This window comes from Podarcis melisellensis (genome assembly GCF_964234715.1).
Source record: "Podarcis melisellensis genome assembly, chromosome: 12".
NCBI lineage: Eukaryota > Metazoa > Chordata > Lepidosauria > Squamata > Lacertidae > Podarcis > Podarcis melisellensis.
The window spans coordinates 54,409,009-54,425,305 of record NC_138544.1 but is presented as its reverse complement, the minus strand read 5'-3'; the positions used below and the strand labels follow the sequence as shown (position 1 = coordinate 54,425,305).

At 46.3% G+C, this 16,297-nt stretch overlaps 1 protein-coding gene across 29 annotated transcripts in view; it reads left to right on the top strand.

Moving 5' to 3' along the window:
• The window catches only part of OBSCN (obscurin, cytoskeletal calmodulin and titin-interacting RhoGEF), a 274,889-nt gene that overhangs the window by 214,569 nt on the left and 44,023 nt on the right, over positions 1 to 16,297 (top strand). For all 29 annotated transcript variants that reach the window (XM_081931293.1, XM_081931304.1, XM_081931294.1 and 26 more), the window contains 9 exons: positions 5,214 to 5,325; positions 6,094 to 6,230; positions 8,123 to 8,235; positions 9,679 to 9,847; positions 10,957 to 11,038; positions 11,190 to 11,390; positions 13,379 to 13,439; positions 13,597 to 13,674; positions 15,209 to 15,381. In XM_081931293.1, the coding sequence (XP_081787419.1) occupies positions 5,214 to 5,325; positions 6,094 to 6,230; positions 8,123 to 8,235; positions 9,679 to 9,847; positions 10,957 to 11,038; positions 11,190 to 11,390; positions 13,379 to 13,439; positions 13,597 to 13,674; positions 15,209 to 15,381 (1,126 nt within the window). The remainder of the gene's footprint in view (positions 1 to 5,213; positions 5,326 to 6,093; positions 6,231 to 8,122; positions 8,236 to 9,678; positions 9,848 to 10,956; positions 11,039 to 11,189; positions 11,391 to 13,378; positions 13,440 to 13,596; positions 13,675 to 15,208; positions 15,382 to 16,297) is intronic.

Genomic DNA, 16,297 nt, shown 5'->3' with positions numbered 1-16,297 from the left:
GACATTCCCCACTCCTGCATCAAATCATTCATTCCTGAGAGACACAGTGTTGCATCATAGGCCACTGTTTTAGGGGCCACATTTGGATTTTTTAGTGAGTGCCATGGGCACATACACCAATCACTTCTCTTCCCCTGGATCATCAACCACTCCCCAAGAAAGGCAGAAAGAGAAGTGCGTATACACACACACTCTCTCTTACACTTTCCCAAGGGAACTGGGTAAAAGTTGGAATTAATCTGAGGCTTGATAAGCACAAAGAAGAAAGCGGAAGTGGGAAAGAGTGTCACTCTTTCAACTTCCTCTTGCCACTCTATCATGACCAAGGGTGCAGTGGAGGTGTGATGGCAGTAACCCTTGCACTCGATTGCCTGTGGGTTCTATCTAGCAAAGTTGCAATACTGCTTATGGTTCAAATAAATCTTTCATAGATTTACAGTGGTACCTCGGGTTACAGACGCTTAAGGTTACAGACGCTTCAGGTTACAGACTCTGCTAACCCATAAATAGTACCTCAGGTTAAGAACTTTGCTTCAGGATGAGAACAGAAATCGTGCAGTGGCGGCACAGCAGCAATGGGAGGCCCCATTAGCTAAAGTGGTACCTCAGGTTAAGAACAGTTTCAGGTTAAGAACGGACCTCCAGAATGAATTAAGTTCTTAACCCAAGATACCACTGTAATGAGATATGGTTTTTTACTCTACAGCACTTTCTGAACTCAGCTTTCCACTGCAATTCTTTGGATCTGTGATTTTGTTAAGATTTTACTTGCACTTAATAGGCGACTTTAAATAGTGCTCTGCCAATTTTATGGAGGACAAAGGGATTACTTCTCATAAAACCATGCTGAGGTGTGCTTTCCAAAGAAAACAATTCATGAATGAAGCACGAAGAGGTTAATGTACAATGTGTTCCTTTCATTCTTTAGCCTGTGAATAGCAGTTGCATCTAGCCTCTGTCATCATCTCCTAATTTACTTAGTTCAAAGGGATGTTATAGGGACATTAGCAACTTGCTCTCCATTTCCTAAGCTAGGCACGAAGGCTGTGCACATACTACCAGTGTGAAACACAGCTATGTTGTCCTTTTCCTCCATTTGGACTGACATTGGTCTGTGGAAAAACACACCAAAACTCATTATTTCTCAAGAAACAACAGAATGTACATGGATTGTGGCTAATGGCATTTGCCCACCGCTACCTAAACCAGCAGTGAAAGTTCTCTGAGTAAATGGGAGTGCATAGGCAGCAATAGACAGCATAGCTGTCCAAGAGAACCTTGTTAAGGGGGCATTTCACACACAAGGGGAAATGTCCTTGATGTGTGTGCACAGGTGTTAGCAGGACTCGGCGCTATAAAATACAAATAAAGCATGCATATCTCAAAGTAGTTGAGAACATGTGCCAAGAAGGTATGGGCTACAACCCAGCACATTGCCCCAAGTTTTGGAGATGTAGATCCCCTTTTCACACTTTGTGGCATTTAGCTGCCAATGTTATAGAACTGTAGAGTTGGGAGTATTGGGATGAATCCAAGGGAATGGGGGCAATTGGCAGGCCCCCAGCTGCCTCCAGCCCAGTCCTTGGATCTCCGGTCCTTGGACCAGCATGTAAACTGCGACTCGAACCTCAGAAACCTTCACAGAGCCAGAGTGGTGTAGTGGTTAAGAGCGGTAGACTCCTAATCTGGTGAACCGGGTTCGCTTCCCCGCTTCCCTGCTCCTCCACATGCAGCTGCTGGGTGACCTTGGGCTACTCACACTTCTTTGAAGTCTCTCAGCCCCACTCACCTCACAGAGTGTTTGTTGTGGGGGAAGAAGGGAAAGGAGAATGTTAGTCGCTTTGAGACTCCTCCGGGTAGTGATAAAGCAGGATATCAAATCCAAACTCTTCTTCTTCTTCAGAGGCTGAGCACGCAAGCCAGCAGAGAAAATAGCTTTTCTCAACAGAAGGGCAGAGAGAGGCTGTGTAAAGTGTATTTACAGGCATTTTATTCAGCATCAGGACAGAGGGGGAAACATGTCTTCTCCCCTTCGTGTCCAAGCAAAAAGGAGCATAAGCAAAAGCTATATACAAACGGACATTCCCAGCAAGCTGTGCTGGAGAGTAAACAGACATGTGAAATACAACAAAGCACACATCTGTTTTAAGGTGGAATGGAACATCAATATCCTAACAGGGAGGGCCCCCAAATGTCATCTAGTTCAATCCCCTGCCCTGCAGGAGTTGCAGCTAAAGAGTCCCTGAGAGATGGGCCACCCAACCTCCATTTAAAAACCTCTGTTGGAGAGTCTGTCCCCTTCTTAGGGTATGCCATAAGGTATAGCAGCTAAACTGAATTCAGTGTATCTTGGTTAATCCAGTCATGCATCCTCTTCCTAATGAAAGGCATTGGAAACATTTTTAAAAGGCACTCACTCTCTGCCCCTAACCCATATCTATATAGCATTTGGAAGACATGTTCTCTGGGGCAGTAGACTGCTGGCGTGCAAATGCCAGGGCCAGCCCATTCATGAGGCAAGGTGAGGCGACTGCCTCAGGTGGCAGGAATGCATCGCCGCTGCCGCCGCCGCCGCAACTATCGCACACTCCTTGGATGCCGGATCTGCCGTCTCCTCAGTGCCCCCCCCCCCATTATTACTTGGTTGGGGGCGGCATCATTTTGTGGTTTGCCTCAGGTTCCAAAATGTATTGGGCAGCCCTGGCAAATGCTGAAATCATATAGGCTTGTGTGAATCTGCATTTTTTCTTTCTTTCTTTTTGCAGCACATCAGTGCTTGAATATGGCCTAATGGTATTCTTGTCCAAACTTGCAACAGATAATTGCTTAATATACATAACGAAAAACAGGAGCAATACTTCTCTTAATTTATTTATTGACAACTCCCAGGAGATGGCATTAAAATGCAGCTCCAATGATCATTACTCTTGATGTGTTGATTTACTTTCTTTAGTTGAGTATGGGGACCACCTTTTATTTTTCTCTGAGGAAAAATCCAACATCCTTTTATCTCAGTTTTTGAAGAAATTGCATGGTCTCACTCTTCCCTTGCTCACATCCCTATAAACTCTCAAATACATTTTCATTTTTTTTTAGACCTGCACAGTTTCACAGTATAATAATAATAATAATAATAATAATAATAATAATAATAATAATAAATAAATAAATAAATAAATAATTTATACCCCGCCCATCTGGCTGAGTTTCCCCAGCCACTCTGGGCAGCTCCCAGTATTAAAAACAATACAGCGTTAAATATTAAAAACTTCCCTGAACAGGGCTGCCTTCAGATGTCTTTTAAAGATAAGATAGCTACTTATTTCCTTCACATCTGAAGGGAGGGCATTCCACAGGGCGGGCACCACTACCGAGAAGGCCCTCTGTCTGGCTCCCTGTAACCTTACTTCTCGCAATGAGGGAACCGCCAGAAGGCCCTCGGAGCTGGATCTCAGTGTCCGGGCAGAACGATGGGGGTGGAGACGCTACTTCAGGTATACAGGACCAAGGCCGTTTAGGGCATTTGGGGCTTTAAAGGTCAGCACCAACACTTTGAATTGTGCTTGGAAACGTACTGGGAACCAATGCAGATCTCTCAGAACCAGTGTTATGTGGTCCTGGCGGCCACTCCCAGTCTCCAGTCTAGCTGCCGCATTCTGGATTATTGTAGTTTCCGGGTCACCTTCAAAGGTAGCCCCACATAGAGCGCATTGCAGTAGTCCAAGCAGGAGATAATTAGAGCATGCACCACTCTGGCGAGACAGTCCACAGGCAGGGAGGGTCTTAGCCTGCATACCAGGTGGAGCTGGTAGACAGCTGCCCTGGATACAGAAGGGCCTGTATACCTTCTGAAGCCCCTACCAAGCTACTGATCTGGCCACTAGGCTCACTTTCAAGCTGCTGTTCCCAGATATATCCCTCTGTGGTTAGAATTATTAGGGCAGTCAAATTCCATAAGCAACACAGGCAATTTGAAGTTGTGTGCAACTGGAGAGGTGTGCTTCGAGATCCTTTGGAAAGTCACAGAGGATACTCGGATTTCAGCTTGAATAATGCATATTTGACCATGATCTGAGAGCTATAACCCAGTCAGCACACCCTGTGGAGAGGGAATGGGGCACATTTCTCAGACTGTATCAGTCTGGGCAGCAAAATGTTCTGCTGATAACTAAGAAATGCTAGATTCCAGGTTGGGTGCTATATGATGCACCTCAGAGCCTGGTAAAATGTAATAGGTTGCAGTATCTTTCATATAAATTTTGCTACTGCTTTTTGGAAGAAGCCATTTTTTGCGTGTTCAGACCCAGAAACCTGTCCCCTAAATAAATTCACACTTGACTCAAATTTTGGTTTTTGGCAGAATTTAGGCCGCAACTTTATGGATTACAGAAAGTGACTGGTTGCATAGGCTCTGGTTCGACTAGCTCCCTGCCATGCAGGTAGCGCTGACCCAGGGTTCCAGCATAGGTCAGCCAAGGGTGAACACCTGGATAAGCGGAAAGCCGGGAACAGGCTATCTCCGCCACCCAAATGTCCCCCCTGGACTCCGGCACGGGCACAACCCCCTCACAGGGTTGACCAAACCATCGAGTCCCTGGATTCCTTTACCACAATACCCTTCACATAGGGATGGTGAGAGCGTTCTCCCATCCCTATCACCTAAACCAGAGCCTATCCGCAACCTTACAAGTTGTGGTGATTTGCTACGTGGCAGGCGAAACCCAAATGGCACCAGCCAATCAGCCAAGTGGGGGAAATTCCTGCCGTGCCCCTGTCCCAATGACAGACGACACACAACGGCATACCAAGATCAAACACAAGGCCCTAAAAGTAGGGAGAGGTGGGCGAGTGTTCCGAATGCATGCGCTGAAAGAGGAAGCTCTGGGTCACATGCATGGGCATAAATAGGTCCCTCGAACCGTTTGGACTGCGTACCATTGGCCGGATTGTACCCAGCTCCAATCGGGTGTTGTGGCTGACCAATCGTACCCACCCACAACACAGGGTGTCAGTTTCCGGGTCTCACCACAATATGTGCCCTCTTTAAGGGAGGACCCAATTTAACATTTGTTTAAAATACATGTATTTAAAACATTTCTAGCCTATCTATTCATGGCTCGAGGGGGTAGACAGTACTGCTGCTGGTGGTCTCTTGTTTTTCCTCTGTCTCATGCCTGTATGCACAACCTAACCACCTACGTTTTCACTGCTAGCCGAACAGCAGGAAGCTATTGGTAAAATTCCAGAGGAAAAGCCAAGCGCCACTCAAAAGGACACAATTCTTCAAGGTGATGGGATTCAAGAACGGGCTGTTCCTATTACAAGGTAACTTCCTTGACCAATTCAGATACTGTACCACTGAAAGCCATGCAGGTAAAGTATCCTGCATTTCAGTTCCTCTTTTATATCTAGATGCTATACACGCGAAAAATTATTGTGTTACTAATTTTCCTTCATCACTATTTCAAAATGCAGGCGGTACATCATATAGTTTAATTCACACCAGCATTAAAATTCCCTACCTGTGGAAACCAGGTTGTCTGTGAGAACAGCTGTAGTCTAGTTTTCTTCCGAATATCCTAGTGTCTATATATCGGGAGGGTGGGTGTTTTTTGGTGTGAAGAGGAAATGGGTTACATTAACTTTTATACGTTCAGTCCCCAACCTGCATTCTGATGGGATTCAGTTCTTCGGAAGTCAATCCTACATGAGGCTTAAAGGTAAAGGTAAAGGGACCCCTGACTGTTAAGTCCAGTCGTGGACAGCTCTGGGGTTGCGGCGCTCATCTCGCTTTATTGGCCGAGGGAGCCGGCGTACAGCTTCCGGATCATTCCGGATAGATTTAAGGAAACTTAATTGTGAGTGGAGAAATAGATCAGTCTAGAAACTGATGGAATTTCCAAGCCTTAATTTACTAGATTGCTTCCATTTCATTGGTGTGGGGCAAGTGGAGAAGAATATTTCCTCAGGCTTCCCTACTCACCTATAGTATGTGGGATAAACAGCAACATTGCGGCCTGCTTACGGTTTGTCGACTGTGTCCCAAAAACTCTTGTGTCCATTGTGACTTTCCTTCCTGCTTTAATGCTTAAGAACCCCTCAAATCATGGCTGGAGCAGAGTGGCCCAAGAGCGACGGGGCAGATGTTATCTTGGATGTACAGAGGGAAGTTTATATTGAGACCACGGAGAGAACCTGCGTCTATAAAACAGCGGAGAAGAGTGCAGCAAGTAAGCCAGCTTACTGCATGATCTTGCCTGGAGTCAAGACAAATGAGTTTTGTCAAAACTTTAGTGGGGCTTCAATTTTTAGTTTGCATTTTGTCTTCGGAATCTGAAACGTTATTATGCCAAGTTTCTTCTTCCCAAACACAGCATTCAGGAGTTTTTGACTTTGGCCATCAAGTCCTTAGGTCAATGGAGTTCTTTAACTCCCATTGTTTGTATGGAACAAAGCGGGCTACATTCAGAAAACAAAAAACTTGAGACACTCTGGGGAAAGTTTGGGGAAAGTGCCCCCTTCCCTGCCAATTTGGCCAAGTCTCCATGGCCTTCCAGCTTCAACCTTGGACACAATTATCTCTCATTACTTTGATCGCTGCCTGTGACTGTTCTGGCCAGCCTGTGAGCTCATGTGTGAGCCAGGCATCAGTTCCAGGCTTTCCAGCTCCAAAATGATTGCTGCATCTTTTGACTCTTACACTTGAGAGGTACAAATGCCTTGTGAAATTGAGCATGTAAACACTGGTACACTGTGGGGGGAAATGGTGGGCTGTACAAGATTTGAAGAAGAATTGGAATCCTGAGGCAGTTGGAGGCTTCCTTCCACAATCCCTCAAGACACATATTTGAATACTTTCTATTGGAGGTTCCTTGTTAGATTTGTATTCCCTACTTGCCTCATTAAAGGTAAAGGGACCCCTGACCATTAGGTCCAGTCGTGGCCGACTCTGGGGTTGCGGCGCTCATCTCACTTTATTGGCCGAGGGAGCCGGCATACAGCTTCCAGCTCATGTGTCCACCATGACTAAGCTGCTTCTGGCAAACCAGAGCAGCACACGGAAACGCCGTTTACCTTTCCGCTGGAGTGGTACCTATTTATCTTGCACTTGCACTTTGATGTGCTTTTGAACTGCTAGGTGGGCAGGAGCAGGGACCGAGAAATGGGAACTCACCCCGTTGCGGGGATTCGAACCTCCAACCTTCTGATCGGCAAGTCCTAGGCTCTGTGGTTTAACCCACAACAACACCCTTAACCAAAACTCATTAACTAAAATTTATTTAGGAACTTCTTATCTGATCTCATGGCACATGTGATTAAACAGTGCTTGGTTGCAATAAGGGTTTGGATGGGGGCCAATAAACTGAAACTTAAACCAGGTAATACTGAGATGCTATCTGTGGGAGGTTCCAGCTGAGTGGTATGCAGTCGGCTGTAGATGGGGACCACACCTCCTCTGAAGGAGCTTGAGGCACAGGCAGTGTTGGTACTGTGGCGTGCATCCCACCAAATTAGGCTGGTGGCCCAACTACAACCCTATCTGGACAGGGATCACTTGGCTACAGTCATCTAAGCTCTGGTAACTTTTAGACTGGACTACTCCAATGTGCTTTATGTGGGGCCGCCATTGAAAATGGTGCAGAAACTTCAGTTAGTATAATGTGGTTGCCCAACTGTCGACAGTGCTTGAGGCAAACAGCAATTCTCTTCCAGTTGCACAATCTACCAGTATGCTTTGAAGCTGAATTCAAAGTTCAGCTGTAAAACAGATATTGCTGGTTTATTTACCAGAGACTTCTTACCAGAGCAAGAATGGTTTTAGAAGTGGAGGAACTGAGCTCAAAAGCTTCAGAAACACTAAAGTCCAGGCTCTAGAAGGCATTGTAGCAGCTAAAGGCACCTCTGCAGCCATCCAGAAGAGAGAAATTGCAATAGCTAGCAAGTGTAAGAAGAAGAGGTTTAGGGAGTTAGCTCTATAATCTCTGAGCACAAATGTCCTGGAAGTCATCTTCCAAGAACTGTGCAAAATTTGGTCACAACTGCGATTTGTTTCTCATCCACCCTTGTTTCCAATATTATTCTTTTTTTAAACAGCTGAAACATAACACTTTTGTTTCATCAGGCCCACCGTACATGCAGGTGACAATTGAAGATGTGCAGGTTCGGTGTGGGGAGATGGCAAAGTTTAATGCTATTATTGAAGGAGACCCACAGCCAAGCATTGCATGGTTTAAGGTAGGCAGCAGACGTTCCCAGACAGAAGTGTGAATAAAGGGAAAGGAGATTGAATAAATCTACAGAGTAGTAAAATGGGCATGGGATAAGAGATGAGTTCATATACAGTCTCCACTTTTGCATTTGTGGACAGAAAAATGATACTCCATGGATGTACTGAAAGCATGAAGATACATTTCAGTAGTGCATTGGGAATCACCAAGTAACAGTTTTCCCCTCTGCCAGAACCCTCACTGGATCATAGCTGTCAACTTACAGATTTGAAAACAAGGGACCAGCAGCCTTGAAAATAAGGGACCAGCGGCCAAAATAAGGGATTTTAGTCAACCAATTAAAAGGGACCAGATAATTTTGGAGAGCAGCGCCGGTTTTTAGCCCTTCATTTCCAGAGGTTGCTGCTCAAGACACCAGCTGATGAAACACTGCAATTAAATAACTACAAGCAGCAACCACTTTTCGTGCAAAACGAAGTCCAAGCAACAAAGATGCTGCTGCAGTTCTGTATCTTTTCTCTCGTGCTCCATCTTCAGCTCTCAATTCCATCAGGTGGGGCGGGAGGAGGGGGGAAATAGCGCCCGAAGTAAACACGCAGATCAGACCATCTATGCTAGTCTACCACTAAAAATCTATGGGAGAAGCACTTGCAGTCCTTCCCTTGTAGCCTTTGAAACACCTGCCCGTGCCTCCGCCTCCTCCTCTTCCTCCTCTCTCTGAACTGCTTTCTCTGTGGTTGCCCTCGCTCTCCTCTCAAGGCTCCTCATCAATTCATAGACCATGCCAGGCTGCCCATCTCATTCGGATCCTTCGGCGGCACAGCCACAGTACGGCCTAGTGAGAGCGGGAGTGGCGGTGACGGGCAGAGGGGAGGCCGCAGGCAGAGACACCCAGTGATGTGGATGGTGGCGGAAGGCCCGAGGCTCCCACCAGTCCCAGTGGGGAGGGGTTCCCGGGGGCCGAGGCTGGTGAGAGGAGGCCTGAGGGGGGCGGGCTGGGCAACCAAGCAACACAGTTGGAGCCTCCCTCCTCCCTTGCTGGCAGGGAGGGAGGGAGAGGAGCTGCTTCCTTTGAAACCCAGGAAATTTAAGGGACATCCATCAATAAGGGACAGCAGTGGGATATGGCGCTGGGATAAGGGACTGTCCCTCCAAATAAGGGACGCTTGACAGCTATGCACTGGATTCTGAAGTTCCATTTCGCCAGATGGATTTTCCAGACTGGAGTTCAAAATGTTGGAATTCGTGATTCTTCTGGAGGTGTCTTTTTAGAAATTAATCCTTAAAAGAAAAGAAAAGAATTAAAAACATTTTTGAATGGGGTTGTCCAGGAGATCGTCCTGGACTTGATGGATCGTGTACAAGATTTTATATACCTAGGTAGTCTTGGTTTAGTTTTATCTGCCTTCCTCAGTGGCCTTCATATGCTATATTTCTCTCATCCTTCCAGGGTATTTCATTGTTGACAGACAGTGAAAGAGTCCATCAGCTCAGTGAAGGCACAAGATACTCTTTGATTCTGTACAACGCTAGAACTGAAGATGGTGGCGTCTACACTTGCATCGCTAAAAATACAGGAGGGGAGGTCTTATGCAAAGCTGAACTCATTGTCCAAGAAGGTAACTACAGTCATACCTCATGTTATGTTTGCTTCAGGTTGAGGGTTTTCAGGTTGCGTCCCACGGCAACCTGGAAGTACGGGAAAGGGATACTTCCAGGTTTTCCCACTCGCGCATGCGCAGACACCCAAAATGACATCACACGCATGCGCAGAAGCAGCGAATCGCAACCCACGCACACGCAGACGCGGGTTGCATTCTGCTCATGTTGCGAACAGGCCTCTGGAACGGATCCCGTTCGCAACCAGAGGTACCACTGTATAGAAGTGTGAACTGGTCCTTGCACTACTTACATTTGCCTTTCTCATTAGTTCTTACCTACTAATTGTTGGCCTGCAGTGTCTCAACAGACTTTGACCTAGCTCGCACTCAATTCTTCTGCCTCAAATTGCCTCCTCCAAATTGTCTTGTGACCATCTGAATCATGTTGTCCTATTTCATAGGATTATTCTTGCTTGTAGGGTCATTAAAATAGATCTGATTGTATGTCAGGGAACTGCCATCGGAGAGTCAGGTGGTGGAAGGGCTCAAGGAGGCTAGGAGAGCCTCAGATGCGGAGGAAGGAACCAATAGGGGGAGAGGGAGAGTTCCTGCAGAAACTCAATCGGAGGAAGGGCTCCAAGATGTTTCCAGTGAGAATAGCGGGGAGGGCTCAGGACCTCCACTGGGGATGCCTACTCTGCGGAGGAAACTGTCACGCAGAGAATCCAGAAGGAGAGTTTCTGTCAAGGAACTCTTATGTTGGAGTAAATTCCGGAAGCGCCCACTGACGGATTCTGCCAGCGATTGAGGTAGCCACGCACCCATGGCTCCTCGAACTGGGAAAGTTTAGGAACTGATGTGAAGCTTGGAGGACTTAAACACTTACACACGAGCAGCCCCCTTTTCCCATTATATTGTATTTTTGTTTTTCACAATCAACATAGCTCCAAAGAAAGGCGCCCCTTTCCCACATATAAAATGCAGTGCTTTGGATACCACACAAAAGTGATGGAATGTATGATGTGTGGAATGTGTTCAGCAAAGGAGAAGTATATTGACACATGATGCAAGAGCGTGATTGATCGTGCCCGTTACTTTACATGTTCTTCTTGTTTGAATTGCTACAGATAAGAAAAACCAAGAGGCAAAGAAACAGAGCAATAGAAGAAAGCTTCATTCTTTCTATGAGGTTAAGCAAGAAATAGGAAGGTAAAAACTATTTTTCACTTGATATTCCACTCGGATCATAATTATGGCTTTGTGTGGGTGTCTGAGGCATGGGAAAGAACTCAGTAGGAAAGTTGCTTCTGCCAGAGATTGGAATTTCGAATCAGCCTGTCTTGTTTGTTTTTTATCACAGGGGTTCCTTTGGATTGATTAAAAGAGTGGTTCACAAAGGCAACCGAGTGTCATGCGCAGCCAAATTTATCGCCCTACGAAGCAAAACAAGGGATCAAGCCTATCAGGAGAGGGATATCCTAGCCACACTGTCCCATGACAGGATCACCCAGCTGCTGGATCAGTTTGAAACACGGAAAACCTTGATTCTGATTTTGGAGCTGTATCCTTTTCTTTCTATTTTTTTGCTGAATCCTGGAGGGGGAATGTATGTTAACCCGGCTTGCGGTTATGTAAGATGATGAAGGGAGCTGGTGTTCAGCAGTGGTGCAGGTTTTGAAGACAGTTTAATGAACCTGAACGTCAAACCAGGAATCAAAACAAAAAAATGCACAGAATATTTGTGTCATTGCCAAATATGCTTTGGCGTTGTTTACTTATTTTTTGGGGGGGGCATTGTTAATTAATTAATTATTTTTAAGCAAGGCGCCTTAAAAACTAACAGATTTATCATGGAAGAATCCTTTGCATCACATTTTATGGTACTATAGGCACATGTGTTGGTGTCAAAGGGAAATGAAATGCAGGAAGTAGAGACCGTGGCAGTTATGTTATTTGCAGTGAACATTCGCAAATAATGTGTAGCAGATAATGCAAACTTCCAGCATTGATATTGTAATGGCTCCAAGTGGTTGCTCGAGAGCAAGCAGGCAAGTACCTCCCTACTCGGCTGTAAAGCCTTGCTTTAGCTGCAAAAACAGACTTTATCTGTCCAGAGCGCCACTCTCCCATGGCTGGCTCATTCACTGGCAGAATCCGTGAGTGGGCGGCCCTTAAACTTTCCCCAGCAAAGTAATTTCTTGACGCCCAGTCTGCGCCTCCCCTCTCTGCGTGGAAGGTTACTGCGTAAGGAGGACGTGAGTAACAGAGGACCTCTCTCCTCCTTGCTTTGCCCAGGCAAGGTGTCCTGTCACCGCCTCACCTCCTCCGATCCCTGCAGCTCCTCTCCACTGGAGGCGTGGTTACTCTCCTCCGTTGAGGAGGAGCTGCTTCCCCCGATCCCTGGAGGCTCTCTGTACTCCATTCGGCTTTTCCTCTCTCCCTCCTGAATGGATGGCAGTTCCCTGACAGATATGTATTGTGGTGTTTTTAAAAATAATAAAAAAAAACTATTGCAGTTCAAGCTAGAGATGACAGAACAGAACTCTGTGCTAAGTTGTGATTTTGAGGCTTCAGATTACATTTCATACTCCCTCTGAGGTGTCTTTATTTGAGACATCTGTTTACCCCTCAATTGGGTAGGTGGCATTGTGGCCAGGCATCGTCCCCTGTCACAATCCTGCGGTTGGCTGGGTTGGGAGGCCTGGTCAGCACATGTGGTCTGCACATACATGGTGCCACAGAAAAAAGGTGGGAGCCGTATAATATTTCATATAACATAAAACTTATGGAAGAACGAAAACAACACATCAGCCTCATAAACAGTAAAACAACCTTGGCAATACTCTAACAATAAACAACTTGGCTCCAAGTACATTTCCAAGCACATTTCAGCATGTTGGTGTTGACCTTTCAAGCCCTAAAGCTTTGGCCCTGTATACCTGAAGGAGCGTCTCCACCCCCATCATTCAACCCAGACACCGAGGTCCACCTCCGAGGGCCTTCTGGCAGTTCCCTCACTGCAAGAAGTGAGGTTACAGGGAACCAGGCAGAGGGCCTTCTCGGTAGTGGCGCCCACCCTGTGGAATGCGCTCCCGTCAGATGTCAAAGAGATAAATAATTACACGACACCTTCCATAGACATCTGAAAGCAGTTCTGTACGCTTTTAATGTATCATGTTCTGTTCTGTTGTTTTTGTTGTTGTGTTTCCGTTTATTCTGTTGGAAGCTGCTCAGCATGGCTGGGGCGACCCAGTCAGATGGGTGGGGCACAGAAAATAAATTATTATGATTAATTCCCACCCACTAACTATTTCTGGAATTGTTCTGTTATCACCTACACATTATTTGTAGGTTAATAACATAATAATTCCATTGACACCTCTCTCTCTCTCTCTCTCTCTCTCGCTCACACACACACACACACACACACACACAAAATAAGTATATTTGTACTAGAAACTTAAGAGATGTTTGGGGCCAGAGAATAATTGATCAGTTGCTTTTTATTGCTCCATAACAAAAAGGATGTTGTGTTCCTTAGTGTGTTAGATGCTCCAATGAAGAACTTCTGGACCGGTTGTTCAAGAAGAATGTGGTGACTGAAGCAGAGGTGATGCTCCTTCCTTGAGTTTCTTTTGGGAGGGATGTAGGGCTTTTAGTCAAGATACTATTGTCGTATCCCACAACAGTTCTGAAATCAGAGATATACTTGTGGCATCTGGATAAATCCACTGATAACCTTATATTTTCCCCTCTACCACTTACAGGTCAAGTTCTACTTCAGACAACTTTTAGAAGGGATTGAATACCTCCATAAGAACAAAGTGCTTCATTTGGATATTAAGGTAACGTTTAAAAAGAGCTGCATGTTCGGTTCGCTGCATCATTTATGAATTGCTTCGGAGAATCTGGGAAGTTTTCTATGAAGCCAAGTTTGGATATTGGTTTTTTTGACCTGTGTGGGGATTCTCTGCTCTGAGTATAGAGGTGAAACACGCTTCTACTTCTCAGAAGTCCAATATTGCTCTATTTGCAGTCCTTGTTTTGCTGATTTCATTTAATATTCTAATTTTCTGAGATTGTTAATTTGGGGTTTTCATCAGCTGTACGCTATAATATCACAATTATAACAAATAAAGGCTTGACATATCTCGCTTTGCATGTCATGTGTCTATCTCAAATGTTAGTTTCACCTTTTAAGTTGAATTACTGAAATAAATGAACTTTTCCATGATATTCTAATTTTCCGAGTTTCACCTGTAGATTCCTGCTGAAAAACAAGCACATTATAACATTTGGGTTTGATATTTTTCCAGAAGCTGCAAAGGCAGGATAAAGTCCTTGGGTTCTGCCAAGGGCCTGAAGGGTAGGCAGGGAGGAGAAGGACCGTAATTCAGTGAGAGGGCACCTGCTTTTCATGCAAAAGGTCTCAGATTCAGTTCCTGGCATCTCCAGGGAGGGCTGCAGAAGAATGAAACTCTGGAGAGCTGCTGCCAATCCATGCAGTTGATTATCTGCTAGATGGACCAACGACCTGAGCTTCAGTATAAGGCATATTCCCATATTCCTATGAGAGAGACCCCAGGGGTGCAGGGCCTCTCCACACCCTCCTTCCTTGTATTCCTGAGGTTCAGCCAAACCTGAGGTTCAGATTGCCTGGACTACACACCTCTAAGACTCCAATGAAACACACACAGAGCCTCACCCCACGCTAACTGAGATACCACTCTGCAGTGGCGTAGCGTGGGGGTGCAGGGAGGGCCGGCCGCACCGGGCGCAACATCTGGGGGGGCGCACTCGCACTCGCAGCTCTCTGCCCCTACCTGGCTCACTCTCTCTCTCTCACTGCAGTGCTGGCTGTGCGAATCCGATCCGAGCCGCCAGGTCGCCGCCCACTGTGGAGGGGGTGGGTGCCAGGTGTGCGGTGCGGAGAGAGAGCGAGGGACTATCTGGGGGAGGGACAGTGCAGCGGCCGCCCAGCGCAGCGCTGAGCGCGGGAGAGGACCACACTAGACCAGACCAGGCAGCAGCAAGAAGAAGCTGGCAGCGGCGGCAGGTTAGGGGTTGGGGGCGCAAATTACTTGCCTTGCCCCGGGTGCTGACAACCCACTCTACGCCGCTGCCACTCTGTCATTGTTGTGGGGCTTATTCCTGGAAGCCTGCTGAAACCACAGAATTCCTGGAGCTGGGCAGGGCCATTGGCTTATCTTAAGCAGGGTAGGACCCCACTCAGCTGAAGACTAGGGTCTGAACAGGAAGTCATTTGGGGTGCTCTTTCAAGTATGGGTTGATACCACAAGAGGGAGGATCCTTGCTTGGTTTACAGGTGGTATCTCCTAGACTCCTCTGCACAAAACACTCTTCTCTCTCCTTCAACAGCCTGCAAACATCTTGATGGTTTATGACGACAGAGATGACATTAAGATCTGTGATTTTGGATTCGCTCAAAAGACAAACCCATCTGAGCCTCAGTACAGTAAATATGGGTCTCCGGAATTTGTCTCACCTGAAATTCTCTCCCAGTCACCCGTCTCGACAGCATCCGACATCTGGTAAAATATATTTTCCCCCTTGGGCTGTTTCTTTGCTTGCTTGCTTTTAAATGGAAATATATGTAAGGCAGTTGAAGAACAGACTGGAGGTAGTGGAATGACTAGCAGCCATTGAGCATTTTTATAGCGCTGTCAAATGTTCAGATTGCTGCACTTGCATTATCTAGTTGCATCTAGTTATCCCCCCTTCCCCAAAGAGGCTTGTGTGGATGAGGAGAACTGAAATTTCTCCCACCTCACACTCAAGCACCTCAGGCACTTTTTCTTCTAGCCTGGCTCTGATATCAGGAGGGTGACTGAAGGCACAGAGTAAGGCCAAGGGACAGAGAGAGCTCAGCCCTCCTCACTTGTATATGCTCCTCTGATGTAAAAAAATTAGGCCCTGTCTCTTGCCTCATGGAGCAGACCTGAGACAACGAAATTGGCTGTTCTAGTTTAAGTGGTACCATGTCTGATTTGTAGCAACCAGGCTGAATGAGTTGCCTGAAACTCCCTGTGCTTGTTTGGAGGTTCTAGCAGGGGAGCGCAGCTATCGTATACCCTTGACCGAAGAACGGTACACTCCTTCTATCTGGGATGCTCGTCCTCTTCCACCGAGCGCGCAGCTTCGGGAGGGACGCACATGGAGCGGTGAGGGAGGAAGGGGACACCCGCCTAGCCAGCCAGATCAGCCGAATCAACCCTGGCGATCAATGGGGTGACAGATGTCGCAGCCAGATCGCCCTCACATCCAGTATCAATGGATTCCATGACACAGGCTTTACTTAGGATAAATGAATCTTTAGAAGCACTTACTAAGCAGTCTACAGAGAATTCCAAAAAATTGACAGAACTGACAACAAGACTGGATTTGAACACAACGACAATATCGTCTAACACAGATTCTATAAATCGTCTAATTCAGGAAAGTACAGAA